Consider the following 17234-nt stretch of genomic DNA (forward strand, 5'->3'; position numbering starts at 1 on the left):
CAAACGTCATGTACTTCTCTTTGGTTGGTGCATCACTAATCTCTACTTTGTGCACACTTTGAGACAACACATGCAGACTTGTAAGCGATTCAACTCTGATTGAATCGATTCTCATGAATCGCTTGAAAATGCCGACTCACTGTGATTGAGTCGGTTGAATCACCTCTTGTCACCATATGAATCCTGATTGAATCGGTCACACATGGCAACTGCAAGTGATTGAATCGGCAACTCATCGATTCAAGTTGATTCAATTAACAAAATGATTCAAGCACCATGTGCTGGAAATTGAAGTTATGACCATATTTAGTACTATATTATGTGGAAATATATGTGGCATTTGCATCATAGTCACACACAATGCACTGCAAATTTTTTTAGGTATTTTGTCAGTATTATAAATGCGCATAGCTATCAGTATTGAAAAAAAAAAACATAAAAATTTTGTTTTAAGTTTTTAATCAAACTGTAAACACAAAATTATACATAAATGTCAATGCATGAAGATGAAAAAATGAATGTAAAGTTTCTTTCAAGTGCCCTAAAATCAGTATAGTAATCAAGTTAACAGTAGCAGTAAGCAGGCGCACATTGCTCAACACCTCACGCTCATTATAGAGTTCAGTGCTCAACACACATGTTTTAGATACCATGCTAATCTTTATATTTTCAATACCCTGTTTCATCAGGACATTTGTGAGCAAGCATAGATTTAGTACTTTTCTATGTTTTTTGGTATTTTCCTAGTGTATTTGGTTGATATCTGTTTGGACTTTGGTATCAGTTTCCAAAAATGTCTTAAATTGATATCACATATGTATATATTTTATATAACATCTTGATTGAATCGCGTTGAGTCAAATCATGAGTTGAGTCATTCCCTGAATCACTGATAATGGGATGAGTCGTGATTGAGTTGAATCACAAGGTCCATGAGTCGTGACTGAATCGCTTGGAAAATCAGACTGTTTGATTGAGTTATGATTGAATCGGTCATTTCATCAAGTGAGTCGTGATTGAATTGATTGAATTTTTTTGAATCGTTTACAAGTCTGAACACATGCAATGAAGAGAGAATTTCGATCATGCGTTCTGAGTGCGCTAGCCAGGAACCCGGTTTACATAGGGTTTGTTGCAAGCTTATATCTCCGTCCGTGATGTTGCAAAAGATGCCAATGGTGCTTAACAATTTACAAAATGATCCCATCTAAATATTTGTAGACCACTGCATCGAAATTATCGCCAAATTAACGAGCTAGAGCCTCGTCAAATATGCTATGTAAACCGGGTTAGGGATAGGATCACTCAGTCGTCAGTAGCCAAAGCAATTTGAATGTCCAACCCCTATGTCGGGGGTAGATTCGTGTTTGACGAGAGGGAATTCTGCCCACTCTCTAGGCTACTATGTTATTCGCCAAAGCTACTTGGCGTAATATCTGGCATCATCTGGCATCGGTTTCTTTGTTACCGCTGCGCAGCCGCTGGCTTGTTGCCACGCGAAGTAGTACGGTACTTGGTACGGTAGTCGGTTCTCGGTGTGTTTAGTGGGCGGCGGTTCTGTATTACCGAGTTCGTGAAATATTGAAAAGTAAAGCCGAGAAGCCCCTAGCGCCTGGGGCTTTTGGTGAGAGGCTCTGCTTGACGAAGGTGAGGGTCTGAATATTTGTGTTTTGTTTTTGAAGCTGAAATCAAAATGAAAGTAGAAAATGAGGCAGAAGACAAAGAAGCGTAAATTCAAATAGGCCAACAGTTCAGCATCTTTTTGCCTTGATTTTATGTGTTTCAGGTCTGTCGATGTGTTGCATTCATATATAAATCCGTGCATAGTTTCTTCTGTTCTTCCAAGCTCATTGGTACTTGAAAGTTGAAAGTTGAATGCTATCTATTATTGAGTTGAGACATTTATCCCATTTTCAAATAGGCTGGTACTTGTTTAACCATAATGGATTATATGTTATGTAGTTGCGTTTTTGTGATGGTGATTTGATAGCCCTTATTCTTTCAGGTGGAGCCTGCAATGGGTTACAACTACATTGCGGCAGAAATTGAACTTAGTTACACAGCGAGCAGTGTAAGACTAAGAAACATGAACATTGTCAGTGTCTTAAATTTCCCAATTGCAAAAGCATCTTTGCAAATCCCTGCAAGATTTTTCTAAGAGGTGTAATTTATTGCTGAAATATTGTGATTTGTGCTGTGAATCTGTGTGCTTAAAAGTGAACCAAAGATGAAGCTGCTTGAGAACAGCAGTTTTGAGGCCATCACGTCTGGGCTGCAGTTGTTGACTGGCAGTAGCCGCATTTTTGGCAGGTACGTCCCAGGTCTGCAGGCTCTTGCACGGCACTAATCTCTTCTTTGGCTGTACAAATGTGTTGATTATTTACCTAGTGTTTGTTCATCAAGATGTAGGGCTTACAGGGAGTCATTTGATTGTACCTATGCATGCACAGGAGTCATTTGAGTGTATGCATGCCAGAGTCTTCCTAAGCATAATTGGCCTAATGTCATTTGTGAGACAATGGATGGAAGTCCTCATGGTCTGACTTTGTGAATAACATTTGCATGTTTTGTTCCTCAGAGTGGAGAGCTACAGCTGCAAGATGGTGGGCCCAGAGAAGTCCCTGTACAAGAAGCTGAACTTTGAGCATGGCCACAACCCCAGTGACCTGCAGGCTCTCTCCCCTCCAGAGAACAAGTTTGGAGTGTCCCCCAGCAACGTGTCATACAGGTGAGCTCAATTGGACACCCTAAAACTCAAATATCATCAAGTATGATGAAAGACTACAGGTTTTATAAGATAAGTTCTAATTGGCTTGATTTCAGCTGATGTGTGCATCTAGCATATAATTATACTCTCTAGCAAGCATACTCACTAGTCACTGGTACAGTGTTTGCATAATCTGCCTGTCCTGTCTCTTGCTCTCATCCTATTCACTTACCATCCCTCTTCTCTGACACTTTTTCCTCTACTGACTCTCATTCTGTCCCTCATCCTTTCTTCCACCAGTCACCACCCACCTTTTCCACCATCCCCATCCCCCTCTCACTCTCCGTCCCCTCTCTGACGCAGCTTCCCCCTCCCGTCCGCGGCGCGCCGCAGTCGCAGCCTCTCCGGAGACGAGGAGGGCGGCGGCTCGCTCTGTGACGTCATCAGTCGGAAGGCGCTCTTCCACCTGATCTCGACGCTGAACGCGTCGTTCCCCGACTACGACTTCTCCAGCGCTAAGGCGGAGGAGTTCAGCAGGGAGCCATCTCTGGCGGTAAGGGAACCAGGCTGCGAGAAGGGTTTTTTAAGTTGTTGGTGGCTTACGATGGTGCTATGTGCTTTTTGATAGTTTTGTTTGTTTGGCTTGTGGATAAGGTAGTTGATAAGTTCTGGGGACTGAATAAGTAAAGCTAGTGTTCTTTGAACAGTAACTATCTGTTTCAGCTGACGTCACGCTCGTTGAGATGACATCGCTAAGCCGTTGCACTTTGCCTGTGATTCTTTGCATTGTCATCATGACTTAGGCTGCTATTCTAGTCTTGTCATGTTAATCAGTGCTGTCCGTTCACGATCCTCTTGTCATCTGTGAATGTTGTGGGTGTATCCGGGAGTTAAGTAGATTCGACTGTAGTTCCATAACTGACTCCACTGGTACGCCACACATGCATTTACCTTATATTCTGCCGTAATGGGTCATGACCTCGTGACCTGTCCTGTTTGATCACAGATGCTGACCCTCGTGACCCGAATCTCGTGACCTGACCTTTGTGACCTCATCAGGTCGTGGTAGCCAACATCGACACCTACCTGAGCGCGGCGGCCGGCGAACAGTACAACGTGCTCAGGAACACGCTCTGGCGTACCATTGAGGACGAGATCACGCCCAAAGGTAGGTCGGCGATGTCTTCCCAGAAGGAAGTAGGTACGCGAAGGAATCACAGACGGGGTAAGGATATTTCACAGGGTTGCCGGAGGTCTCGACTGGTTTGGATATGAATATTACATGCCATCCGGTACTGTAGGCAGCCTGTGGGATGACATTGAGCAATGGCGGAGATGAGCATTGCACAGTTACTCAGCTCATGCTCATATTTTGCAATCGAGTTCCATTTTCCACATCATAGCCCTCTGTCACAGTTGAATTATGTTGCGCTGCTGTGTGTCTGCCTGTAATAACCTCTCGATGACGCGTTCTCCCCGCAGAGTGCGATATCTACCGGTACAATCCAGACCTGCAGAGCGACCCTTTCGGCGAGGACGGCTGTCTCTGGTCCTTCAACTACTTCTTCTACAACAAGAAGATGAAGCGCATCGTTTTCTTCACCTGCAGAGCCATCAGGTCAGTCCATTGTCTCTGAGGGTGAGGCTGTCCTTAGTTCGTCCATTGGTCCTGAGAGCGTTGGTTATAACTGCGGCATTCGCTTTCGATAGGCATGAATGCGCTGATCCGTGTTGGTTTGAGTGAATTGCTTTTGGGTAGTCCAGACCATTATGTTAGACACCCTGCTACCTTTCCGAATCCCCTGCTGAACAAATAACCACTGCTGAAGCTTGCGGACAGGCTTGCTATTTTGATTACACTATTGCGGAATCTGACAGCTTTGACAAGTTAAGAAGCCCTTGAGCAACCCTGCTGCCTGGCAGCTACATTACACTATAGGACGTTCTCTCGACGTACCGCGGCGCCTGCCCGGCCGGCCGCGGCGAAAGTGTTCCGACACGACCCAAAGCCGTAGTCGCGGGTCGTCCTCCGCGCGCGGCTCAAAGCCCGAGTCGCTGCGGAGCGGCGTCCTCCGTCACCTGGGCTATATTCGGGTGGACGGCGGATCCTGCCAGCGGGCTGCATGCACCGGGAAGTCGCCGGCCTTCACTGAGAGTGGGGCCCGGTCAGGGTTGGTGCGGCTCGGTGGGCTGGCACAGCTCTCTGCTGATGCGTATATGGATGGGATGAAGGGTGACGCAGTTTGGATACACGTTTGGTGGGGAATGTTTTTAGTTGTGGAACTTTTTAGGTTGGCTGGTATGGGTTCAGGGCCCCGGTTGGTTATCTATAATTTTGACGTTTGTGAGCCTGTGAGTCGTCCTCTTTGGAAGGGATAAAAGTTAATGTGGCGAAAGCTGACTGGTTTGTTTCTTCCTTTGGTGGTCTTATCTCTTTCCTCATCATAGGTTTACAGTACGGAAAATTCGATATTTTAGTTCAGACATATTTGTTATCAGCCGATATGCCAACGTCATGCAAAGTTGTTTGTTTGGGTTAGCCTTCCTCGAAGCAGCCCCGCCATTTGCACACCACCGGGACCATCGCCCGACCATTCGCGTTTATTCGTCCCGTTTTCCTGCGCGAGTTCAGTGACACTGCCACTCCAGATCGTGTGACCGCTAGTAATGTCATTAGCGGTGTTTTGAAGCGGCGTCACGCGCCCAAACAGGACACGGGGTCACGTTTTCCGTCTCGCTGGCACTCGCCCGCTGGTAAACAGTGGTGTCGCCGGCCGGCCGGCCGGGACCGGTTCGGCCGCTGGTCACTGGCTCAGGGCTGCCGGCGGTACCGGCCAAAAACATGGCCCACCGGTCACGTGACTAAACAGAACAAAGGCCGGCGGCGGTCACGTGGAAGGGTAGAAAACGAACGAAGATATAAAGGCAAATGCATGTGACTTGGCACAAGTGTGGGCGTTGGCACAGGTGGACAGAGCTCACAAACGGTAAAAAGTGTGAAGAAAACACACTTGTGAAACTGGGGTCGGCACTGGGCATATGAATTATGAAGACTCATAAATTAGGTACTAGCGGGCGCGGCCTTCGTATTGTCAAGTGGTGCGCCTGTCCTGAAGGACTGGCGGGCGCCGTGAGGTATTTCTTATTCCTTTGGCCCCCGGTCCTGACCTTGTCCTTGGGTGGAGGTCGGTGCTCCGCCAGTCCTTCGCCGATATGTGGCTTCTAATCATGGAGTGGCTACCCGACAAAAAAAAGTGTTTGTGTGTACAATGATATGCATAAATTTCTGACATCGTTCGGTAGTACTCATGGGCAATGTTTATATTCAGAATGCGAACTTATAATTATTAATAAAAATATGGGTGACATACTTCAATCCATATGCATTATTTATCGATATCTTCGCCGCCAATCGATGGCAGTCTCACAGCTGCTCGCACCGTTACCCAAACCGTCACCATTCAGCTCCGGCCAGCCGCCATTGTGCCGCTCCCCACCACCAGCCTGTCGGTGGACGACGGCCTTTGTCTGTGGCTCGCCGTCTGTGTGGCGTGTCGTTCGCTGTGTGTGGCGTCCCTTCCTCCGTCCCTTCCGTTGCGGCCGGTGCGTCAGCGGTCCTATCGGGGGTTGACACAGCGACGGTCAATAGAACAGTGTGAAACTGAGTCATAAGGATATGGGTGTGGCTGCGAGTCTTGCTGAGTCGGGGGCGGTTGGTTCTGGGTTGAAGGGGAAGAAATAAGAAGGGTGTTGTGGCTAGGGGAAATTATGCTGCTCCTTAGCATGTCAGATATTGAAAGGAATGTTGAACGAAAGGGTTTTGAATTTTGATGGTTGAAAATTACGATGGAACGCTGTCCTTGTGCGCCATGTCAGCAGGAAAGTCTGCAATGATGGCAGTAAGTGGGCCAGACGGGGAGGCACATCGCGCCTCACTCACTGTCTGTAGATATTACTTTTCTCCGAAACCGGCTGCACTCTGCACCAGTGGGCCTGTCTGCCCAGTGGTGCAGAGTGCAGTGATGTCATCACAGCGCTGCGGGCACCTCAGGCAGCCGTGGGCGGTGTGATGGACCGACCAGTCCTGCCGACACGGTCCGACCCTCCCTCCAGGCTCTGTAGGGTACTGGCGCTCTGCAGGACCTGCGGAGTGGGCTCTCAGATAACGGGGGCGTTGGCCACGTCGTAAAAGCCCACGGCCGGGTGGTGCTGGGCTGGTCCGCAATGCAATTGCTCCACAAAGCGACGGTCGCAGGAGTGGAGCGTTGTTGTAGCTATATTGAATCACATTTCAAAGTAAATGGAATTATTCGCACTCGAAATTCTTAGCTTTACTATTGTTATTTTTGGCAATGCACATTGAAAGGCGATGCTCATTTTCCAGCGGATCTGACATTCCTCTTCAAACTATGTCAAGCAATGCCACTCATAAACTCCTGTTCGAGTTGTTTTCACACGATCTCACTCCGAACTACTGGCTGCCGCCCATACCCGCCGTGTCATTCGCTGCATTTGTCGCGGTCCGCCGCCGGTGCACCGCTGAGGCAGTGCAGCGGACCCTGGCCGAGACGGCTGTGGTGCGAGTGATGACGTCACAACTATCGTACCACCCCCCACGGTGGGGAGGGGAGAGGAGGTGGGCGGCGGCTGCTGTAGACCCTACTGCGCCGCACGAAGCCCGCCCCCGGGTCTCCGCCGCTGCTGTTGCTACTGCGGTAGTGCAGAAGACAGACGGGCGACGCAGTGCTAGTCGGAGCTGGGCAATACTGTAGGATGCGGGGATCGCGGATGCGGAGCGAGGGAAAATGTGAACAAAATGACGGCAAGATTCACATTTTTCGTTTTTGTTTTAATTTTATCAGTCACCTTTTTCTGAGAACGAACTTCGTAGTAAATTTCTTTTCTGTACAAGAAGTCGGAAGATTTGCCACTTTGCCTATGTCATCTCGCTGCTGATATAAGTGGAAGAGCAGCACCCGGTCTGTTAGCCGGTTTGTTGTGACAGCTCTGGGCCGGCTGTATTTTGCTGTCTCCCTGCCCTCCCCGGCCTTCTCCCGTCGCCAGCTGGCAGCCTGACCCGGTCTGTAGGCCGACCGGCCTGTCAGGCGACTGTTTTATACCACCGGTCTCCTGTCACGACCGGCTCTAGGTCGCCCGCCCCGCCCCACCCGATTCCCCTGCCCCCTACGTGTTACGGCGGCTGGGCTCAATGTTTTGAGTTCGTGCCTGTTCAGTTATGTTGACCATGAGGTCTCGAAACAGTCCGATTGTAGCCTGCCGAGTCGGAAGCCTATCGAGCCCCGACAGCGCCTGTGATCTAAGGTTGGGTGCCGACTGGCATATGGGCCAACAGCTGGGGTACGGGGTACGAGAAATACCGACTGGGTCCGACCCGCCCCGGTCCGACACTGACCTTTTATGGTGATGTTTGTCAGAGGGCCCTCTGTCTGACCCTCTCCCTCCCTCCCTCTTTCCCTCCTCCCTCCTTCCCCGGCGCTCCATTGTCTCTGAGGAATGCTGGGATCGGTAGGCTCTGAAGTCGCCTGTGCTAGTATTGGTTCGATTAAAGGTAGTGTGCCTCCTTCGAATGATTTCCCATTTTATTTTTCCTAGGATAAGAAGCTTCTGTTTTTACCTAATATCGCAAAAAAATCAAAAATGGGCCTAACATAGTGCTTTTTTCGCCTAAAAGTTTATCGGTTTTTCGATATGTATAACAACTGTAGTGGGCTGACCTGCAAACAGGCGTCGGCAACAATCACGAATGCGGCGCACATGTGACAATAACCAAAGGTCATTATAGAGTTACGACGTACGGGAATGAGTTATCAGCTGTCTAATCGTAGACAACACAATGTCGAATTTAAACTGTAGGTAAGCCTGTATTGGTATTGTTTCTTTAATTTGGCTGTCAAACATTAATTTATGGTTTGAAATATTATTTTATGTAAAATAATTGATAAGAAACAGCCGTCTCTAAAGCTATGACACCATCTCACCACATGAAAGTGGCAGAAATGACAATGATCAGCTGACGCATTTTTCTTGACCGAAGTCAGAGCGCGCGGCCCGACGCACCACCACCGCACCACAAAGTATGAGCAGAAGCCGCGCCCAAAGCCAGGGCCCCGGTAACGTTCAGTTCAGTTCAGTTCAGTGTATTGGAACATTCCAAACAATTGGGTATTACTGTTCCACGTCAAGTACATGAAGCATATAAAACCACAACCATACACATCGAAAACCAAACACTAAAAAACGCAGAAAGATGGTGTTTAAAACAGATATAAAACATATATAAAACAGTGAACCACGCTACATTATATCGATGTGCTGTTCGACATTCAGCGCTGCCGTAAAAGCTCTAATTGTGGCCGCCTCCCGGACAGGCGGTGGTAGTGAGTTCCACGCTGAGGCTGCACGGCGAGAGAAACTATGCCGCGATGCACTCAAATTACATCTGCACAGGTGCAGGTCACCCCTGTCGGTGGCACGCGTGCATCTCGCCGATACGCTCTCCCGTCGGGTGAACATTTCCCGGATCGCAATCGGTGAGTCATCATACGACAGCGCGCTAAACACTTTGACAAGGTCACGACGCTTAACCAGAGTCTCGATCTTTGACCACTTTAGCTGCTGAAGAGCCGGTGTAATATGCTGATGTTTTTTGAGTCCAATGACGAGTCTCGCTGCAAAATTGATAACTTTTTGAATTCTGTGCAGCTGACCTTTGGCAGCCGCACCCCACACTGTCAAACAGTAAATGATGTGAGGGAAGACATAAGCCTCGATCAAGATTTTGATGGCATCACTGGAGAAGTAGTGACGAAACTTGCAAAGCGTTACTAGGAAACGGTTACACTTCTGTGCAACCGCTGTCACATGTGCAGCCCAATTTAGCCTGGCGTCAATAATAACGCCCAGGACTTTGATCTTTTCCGACGGCCGTACTACTGAGTCACCTATCTGAAAGTAAAAATTTGCTGACTTGGTTAAATTTTGTTTCGTCCCGACCAGCATGAAGTCAGTCTTTCCTTCGTTCATTTTTAAAGAATTGGCACTAAACCAGGCTTTTAGCTCTTCTAGGGTGGCTTCAAGTCTGCTTTTCATTGCATCGAAGCCAGACTCGTCAGGAAGTGTACAGTCGAGGTGCATTGTGTCGTCAGCGTAAGTGATCAGGCTGCCGTGAGACAAGTAGCAGGGTAAGTCGCCGGTGAACAATATAAACAGAACAGGTCCGATAATTGATCCCTGAGGCACACCGCAGGACACCGGCAAACAGCTCCGCCCTCCCCGAACAATCTGTTCTCTGCCGGTCAGGTAACTGCTGAACCAATCGATGTCTAAAATGCCGTACCACGACAGTTTTGCAAGTAAGACACCATGGTCGACGCTATCGAACGCCTTCGATAAGTCGACCGTCGTCAACGACGATACGAGTCCTCTGTCGGTGTTGTTCACCAGGCGCTCAACAGCAGCGAGCACGGCGTCCTCGGTTGAGTGACGCACCCTATATGCATACTGAGATGGGCTAAACAGACGAGCAGAGCTGAGATAACTAGTCAGTTGGCGGCACACTACTTTTTCCAGAATTTTTGATAAGACGCTTAAAAGTGAGATGGGACGATTGTTCGATGGGACCGAGACATCGCCAGATTTTGGTATCGGCACGACACACGCTGTTTTCCACGCGTCAGGAAACACTTTGGTAGTCAGTGACAGATTGATAAGGCGAAGCAAGTGCGGCCCGACTACCGGAAAACTTTGACGGACCGCCGCCAGAGGAATCTCATCGATTCCCACCGCTCGCGACGCACTCATCATCCCGACACACCGAGACAGTTCCGGTAGAGTTACAGGTGTTAGTTGGAAGCCTGCTGAGCATACTGTCGGCGGTCTGAGGTCATGTCGGCCCGCGCTAACCGCCTCTTGCAGGTCGGCAGCAATACGGGTTCCGACATCCGCGAAATACCGGTTCAATTCGTCCGCCCTCTCTTCAGGGCCACTGCGACCCGGCCCCGGCGCCATGTTCCCCTGCCCGGGGGATGTCATAGAGAATTTTTTAAAGGTCGACCAGAAAGCCACGCGGTCACCCGATGTTAGCCCCCCACACAAAAAATGGCGCCTAGCTGCGATAAGTCGACTCTTCACTCTATTTCGCAGATTTACAAAGTCATTTTTCGCGTCCGTGGTACGCAACGACAGCCACATGTCACGAGCACTATCCCGCTCCTCCATCAGCTCGCGAAGCTCCGGATCCTCCAGCCAGGGACAGCTCGGCCGCGAGACACGCACACGTCTCGGTGGGCAGTGGCGATTCAACACGTCATTCCACACGATCATGAACTGCGTAACACACGAATTTACATCAGTAGCGCCATCTACATGGGACCAATCTGCAAGCAAGAAATCTAGACACACAGCATTCCAATCGACCTTGCGCCAATTGCGATAGATACGCCATTGTGCCGGTGTTTTCATGCGAGGGAGGTGGACGACAGTCACAATTGGTTGATGATCACTAATGGAATCGGGCAAAATAGACGTCACTGGCGCCGGATCCTTGAAGTTGGTGATAATGTGGTCCAGTGCAGACGGAGACGGGTCCAGGTGGGTGGGGCCGTCAATGAGTTGTGTCAAGTTGAGCTCACTTAAGAGATCTAGGTAGCGGCGGGTAGTTGCCGCAGTAGCATCGAGTACGTTGAAGTTGAGGTCGCCCAGGGCAAACAGAGGTCTGCCAGCAGCGGTAGCCTTGCGGAGCTGATTCTCGAGGTGTTCCAAACTGACCGTCACAGCACTGTTTGGCGGGCGGTATATCACGCCCACTGTGGCTGGTACACCGCCGGGCCAGGTCACCATGGCCCACAGAGACTCGAGAGGACCGCTCGCCGGCATCGACAGGATCTTCGCCGCTATCCCCTTTCGATGGATGATAGCGACGCCGCCACCACGCCGCAGCGCTCGGTCCCGTGAGGTCGCCACCACGCCGCAACGTGAGGTAGCCGAGTCGGGGCAGCGTGCGCTGACCCAAGCCGGGGCCGCGGCTTTGGGCGCGGTTTACCGCATCCCCGCGGGCAGCCCCGGGCTATCACATGACACCGGGAGGACGCGAGGCCCCGGCTTGGGTCAGCGCACGCTGCCCCGACTCGGCTACCTCACGTTACCGGGGCCCTGGCTTTGGGCGCGGTCTACCGCACCACCTAATAGGCGTGTTCGAAACCGCAGGAGATGATGATGAACGGGTTTATCGAAACTTGATTGGATGAGCCTATCGGTAATAGCGATTTCAGTGTGTGCATTTATTGTTCATAGTGGTGTGAAATGTGGTTGGGGTACGACCGACAACCCGTCGGGGCGAATTTCGCACTGGGGTACTTACTCAAAATTTGAAGAATTTAAGACGTTTCCATGAGCTTTGAAGGTATGGATGAGTTCTAAAAATCCGGTTCTCCTTATCTTGGCCATTAACTCCATACGGTCCAGGAAAGCTGGCACACTACCTTTAAGCCCAGCCCGTACTGCTTTGCTCAGCAGATAAAGATCATTATCTCCTCGATGAAAATTATAGATTGATCGATTGGTTGATGTGATTGCAAACATTGCTGTTGTCAACTTGTTTAACCAGTAAAGAAATCAGTGAAAAATAGTAAAATGCTGTGAACCTGTCCGACTGGTTGATGGCATCTCTGACCTTGAAAACGACAATCGTGTTTGTGCGCAGATTCTGCACTTCCCCGAAAAATCCCTGCTCCCGATAAAAAAGAAAGTACCTCCAGAACATTCTTGCACTCGATGGCTGTTTCCTTTGATAGCAAACACCGTCTGTGCCGTCACGTGCGGTCGGCGGTGACTTCACGTGTCCGGTTCACCCGGCGGTGGGGTCGACCTCTCCGCCCTATCACACCACATCCTCGTGTTTCGAGACGTCAGTGCAGCTCGCCTGGATAGACCTCCGCTATCGCTATCTGTTGCCATGAGCGCTTGTAGTTGCTAGAAGTGGCCTAGTCATGTGAGGTCGGTTGACCATCCTGAAGGGCATTGATGCCAGTGATACTGGCAGTGACACTAAGGATATCAATATTTGCAATCATTGCCAGTATCCTTGGAGTGTAATGGAGGTAAAATGTATGCTTCGCTATTGCATTTCTATGCAGCTAGTATTCCTTCACAGTCTGCCTCTTGTCACCTTTCCTTGCCTATCGTTTACTATCGTTCTTGTGTTTCTAAACACCAAACAGCATCATTCCCCTCACTCACGCCCTATTAGTCTCAGCCTTACAGTTCCTCACGACTTTTTACTACATCGCTTGTATTGTAAATGTATGCTTCGCTATTGCATTTCTATGCAGCTAGTATTCCTTCACAGTCTTCCTCTTGTCACCTTTCCTTGCCTATCGTTTACTATCGTTCTTGTGTTTCTAAACACCAAACAGCATCATTCCCCTCACTCACGCCCTATTAGTCTCAGCCTTACAGTTCCTCACGACTTTTTACTACATTGCTTGTAGCCGTAGCCTCGTAGCTCGGCGTATCACCTCTCTCTTCCAAGCTCTGTCTTACCCCCACCACCCTCTGTTACAGTGTCAACTACAACATGCTACGCCTGGACTCGGGCTCCGGCCAGGAGTTTAGCATGGAACTGGACGAAGACTACATGCTGGGCTTGGAGGAGGAAGTTGACATGTAGGAGGCTGGCTTCAGGTGGAGGGGAGGATACTCTCGGGCTGGCGACCGACGTGGAGGAGAGGAGTGGAGGGAGTTCGGAGGGAAGGAGGAGGAGTCGCACTGCAGAGGGAGGAGCAGTAACGAATGAGGAAGAGAAGAGGACGAACAGTGGTGGTACAAAAGAGACTATTGAGATGCGCCTGCGCAGATGTCAAGAATGTGACGATAAAGAGAGCAGGACTTTGGTGGCGCCAAGCGGTGGTACACAGGACTGAACCGAGCGATAGATGGAGCTCGTGTGTCACAAAGGGAGTGGACTGTGCCTCCAACTGAACGGTGCGGTCCCCGGCAACATGGCGTCATTACCCCGCCCTGTGTGTCCTCTGACTGCGCTGGCTGCCGCGAGCGGTGCTTTTGTCGATGGTGATGGCACTCTGTGCAGAACTTTGAGTCGGTCAGCAGACGCTGTGTGCTGTGGTGGTTTAACGGAACGGCCAACAGAGGGCGCCTGAACTGACAGTGCGCGAGGGGTGTTGTGAATCGCACCCTCATGTGACTTGCTGAGTCGGAGTGATGTAGCCGAGTGGTCCTCATGTGGTAGGTGCTGCCTCCCCACCGATATCGGTCACTTTGGAAGCGGGAGTGATGAGATGAGCGACTGTGTCGTCTCTCTTGGGGACAAGGTTTGCAGCAAAGCCTCGAAGGGCGTCGTTCGCCAACCTGACCTGACCTGACCTCTCTGGTGTCGGGCGGTTCGTTCGGTCCGGCTGGCCGCCCCCGCCCCCGCCCTCCGAGGTATTGGTTGTTCGGTGGAGCCCGCCGGTAGAGAGCGGTCCTGGCGGGGGTGGGGGTGGTCTGCCGGACCGGCCGACCCGCCCGGGTCAGTCAGAGGTCAGAGGTCACCCCAGAGGTCAGCTGCCTTGTGCCGTTTGTGGTCGGCGAGCAGCCGAGCCTGGATTGAGCTGATGGGTGGTGCTACCCTACTCGTGTGTTTAGCACTGTACCGTTCAACTAGCTCGTCTGTACCCTGGAGGATATGTGTACCACAGCGTCCCCTGGCGACACTGGCGACTGTTCGTACCTCACACACATCCAGTGCTGACCCGCTCCTCCCGAACCTGCCGCCCCTCAGGACGACAGGAGAGCCTCCGCTCCCCTCCCAGCCCGGCTGGCTCGTCCCCAGCCGTAGACCGTGTCGTCCCCAGCCACCGGAGCCAGCGCCGCGGTGTGACCTTGACCGTGCATGGCGCGGCGCCAGCGCGCGCTGACGCCGTTGGCGCGCCGCGGCGGACTTTGGCGCCAGATGCAGAGACTATCTTTTGTCCGAGTGTGACCTGATATGATTGACAGAAAGATGCACAGAGATATAACACGTTAGAGTAGTATCGAATATTCCAGAAAGTGCAAAAATGTACAAGAAATTCGGTGACGGCTAGAGCGTTGAGCGCAGATTAGACGTATGTGTGCTTTTATTTTTAAGTCAGCTGATGCTGTTTTAAACCGGGCTGAACGCTGTGTAACCCGAATGTTTGTCTATCGGTCAGTTGGGTGTACAAAGTTCGGCGCGCCCTAGGTTCAGCCTGATGCGAATGGCGTACCTATAGTGATTGTTTTGTTGCGTGCTAATTTAGATCTCTATTAAGTGTGATAGGATCTGTTCGTAGCGTTCTAGTTTGCATCGTTATCGCCTCCATTATCTCGCCTTCCCGTTCTTCCCATCCTCATAGCGTGTCTGTTCACATGCCGCCGTTCATACCCGCTTTGTGTCTCGGTAACGTATGCTAGTCTCGCTGCTGTAGTGTGAATGAGAGAGTTTATCGCTTCTTCGTCGCGCCGCTGCCCGCCGCCGGTCGGCCTGCACTGCGAGCGGGTCGCTCGTATGTGTCCTGTTGACCGGGCCGTCTCTATAGAGTTGCACAGAGTTGCGTTTTAGACGGTTGAGTCGTCTGTGGCCCAGAGAATCCATTTGTCATTGGCGGGATCCCGGCGCCTCCCTGGATGGGCTTAGGCAAGTGAGGGTTCCTGCTCCCCGGGGGTCAAGATTGCGCCTTTTATCGCTCTAATATACATGTCACCGTATAACTGGGTTTGGTGTGGCGTATGTGTGATTTCATGGAGTGCAAATATCGAGGTTGCAAATTCAGGGATGCGGTGCCGTGGAAATTTCAGACGGCTCCGGCTCCGGAGAAAAATCGGCTCCGGCTCCGGGTGAAATGCCATGGCGGCTCCGGCTCCGGCTCCGAGTAAAATGGTCCGGCTCCGGCGGCTCCGGCTCCGGCTCCAATACTCAGTACATCCCCTATGCAATTAAATACGGGTGGAAAAAAAAGACGATGGGATTGGTGCACGTTGCTTCTGTATTTGCATAACAAGGCTATTTTCATATTTTGAATACCGCATGTTTTACTGCCTTGAACTGTCAAACCGAACTACTCGGGTCAATAATTGTTTCCTCTTCAAAAAATGAGTCTGAGTCGCCCCCTTTTTTACGGCTCCGGCTCCGGGCTATATTGTTTCACGGCTCCGGCTCCGGGCAAAATATGCCGGCTCCGGCTCCGGCTCCGCACCCCTGGCTGGGCAATGCTTGTGGAATAGAGGATTGGTATGGCTCGACAGTCAGCACCTGGGCACCTCCCCGCGAGCAGCCAGCGCCACCTCGCTGTGGCTGAGCGCCATCTACGGGGTAGTTGGAACGCTAGAACTGGGATGGTGGCTTGTGAGGACAAGGCCCTCTAGTGGGTTCACATTTGCCGTTCTGTGTCGCTCCCTTCCTCCGGATCGCGCCGCCTATCATGCTTATTGGTACCATTATGCCCCATGTCCCCTGTTCCATCCCCAGAAACTATCTCCGGTCTCCCACTCCCCTGATTCCATTGTGAAATGGTCAAATGTGACGGTGATTTCTCGTACACAATTTACCAGACATTCTGAACTCTAGCCATGCAGAATTGCAGAAGCAATGGCATATATCTGAAATTGGCGACAGGTTTTCGGATCCTGGCTGTGCTGCCTTTCTAGTTATACTTACGATTGTACGCTGGCCGACCAATTCAAACGTCTGTCACCTCGGCAGTCGGCACTCCAGTTAGTCTCCAAATCAATTTGCCTGTCTTCGGATTCCAGCAATTAATTAGCATAGTTTGAGCTGATATCGCTAACGAACTGTCCAATCACACCTCTCATCAAAGCTGACTCGTCACTTTCCACATAAATCGCTGCCAAGTTTTCTCAGGACATCTGCTCCCATCCGATCATCAAGCCATAAAAACATCTCAGACGACTGTCGCCTTCAGAAGCGCTGGTTCGGATGAGTCTTTCGCTGCTGTCTTCTTGAAGTTGCCTGCGAATTAGTCATGGAGACACGGCTGTTGAGAACGACTGCAAAGTTTTGTCGTAAATCTGCACCTGCTAGATGCCATTTGGAGGCAGAGCTGATGAATCACTGTGTCGTATTTTCGTCGGAGCGGGAGAGATTCCCATTTGGTCGAATCTGGGCGCTGCTAATGGGCGACTGTTTTGAAGTGATTTGATTTGTGTGGAGGCGCTAGCAATGGGAAGTTATCAACACGAACATTGCAAACGTGTTAAGCAAAATGGAAAGTCTGCAATGAATTGCGATGAGCATATTGTATGCATTATTTGAGGTTTGCAGTGTTCGTGTCATTTCATTGAGCGGCATTCTGGTGCATTAATTAAGCAATCGATCGCATTGAATGAACCACAATGCAATGCAACATTCTAAACATAGCGCAAGGGCAAGTTATGTAACTGAACGTCTGATCTATAACGGCGACCATTACGCTCCGTGAATTGTGACCGGACAGTCTATTCATGTCCCACCTCTGATGACGATTCGTTTGCG

At 50.5% G+C, this 17234-nt stretch overlaps 1 protein-coding gene across 2 annotated transcripts; it reads left to right on the top strand.

Moving 5' to 3' along the window:
• Positions 1 to 1432: 1432 nt before the first annotated feature.
• On the top strand, positions 1433 to 15454 carry LOC122389711 (repressor of RNA polymerase III transcription MAF1 homolog). 2 transcript variants are annotated; one of them, XM_043381998.1, is made up of 7 exons: positions 1433 to 1647; positions 2006 to 2310; positions 2579 to 2728; positions 3101 to 3260; positions 3767 to 3875; positions 4190 to 4325; positions 13289 to 15454. In XM_043381998.1, the coding sequence occupies exons 2-7, from the start codon at positions 2228 to 2230 to the stop codon at positions 13392 to 13394; spliced, it is 744 nt and encodes a 247-aa protein (XP_043237933.1). In that variant the 5' UTR covers positions 1433 to 1647; positions 2006 to 2227; the 3' UTR covers positions 13395 to 15454. The 2 variants fall into 2 exon arrangements, with proteins under 2 accessions (XP_043237933.1, XP_043237932.1); XM_043381997.1 differs by having other exon boundaries at positions 1451 to 1647; positions 3071 to 3260.
• Positions 15455 to 17234: the final 1780 nt, after the last annotated feature.

Source organism: Amphibalanus amphitrite, unplaced genomic scaffold, assembly GCF_019059575.1.
Source record: "Amphibalanus amphitrite isolate SeventyFive unplaced genomic scaffold, NRLGWU_Aamphi_draft 000369F_arrow, whole genome shotgun sequence".
In the NCBI taxonomy this organism is placed as follows: domain Eukaryota; kingdom Metazoa; phylum Arthropoda; class Thecostraca; order Balanomorpha; family Balanidae; genus Amphibalanus; species Amphibalanus amphitrite.

Coding starts and splice junctions, on each gene's coding strand:
- LOC122389711 (XM_043381997.1), top strand. CDS start 2,228: ATGAAGCTGCTTGAGAACAGCAGTTTTGAGGCCATCACGTCTGGGCTG. Junction 2,311..2,578: donor AGTAGCCGCATTTTTGGCAG/GTACGTCCCAGG, acceptor TTTGTTCCTCAG/AGTGGAGAGCTACAGCTGCA. Junction 3,876..4,189: donor GGACGAGATCACGCCCAAAG/GTAGGTCGGCGA, acceptor TTCTCCCCGCAG/AGTGCGATATCTACCGGTAC.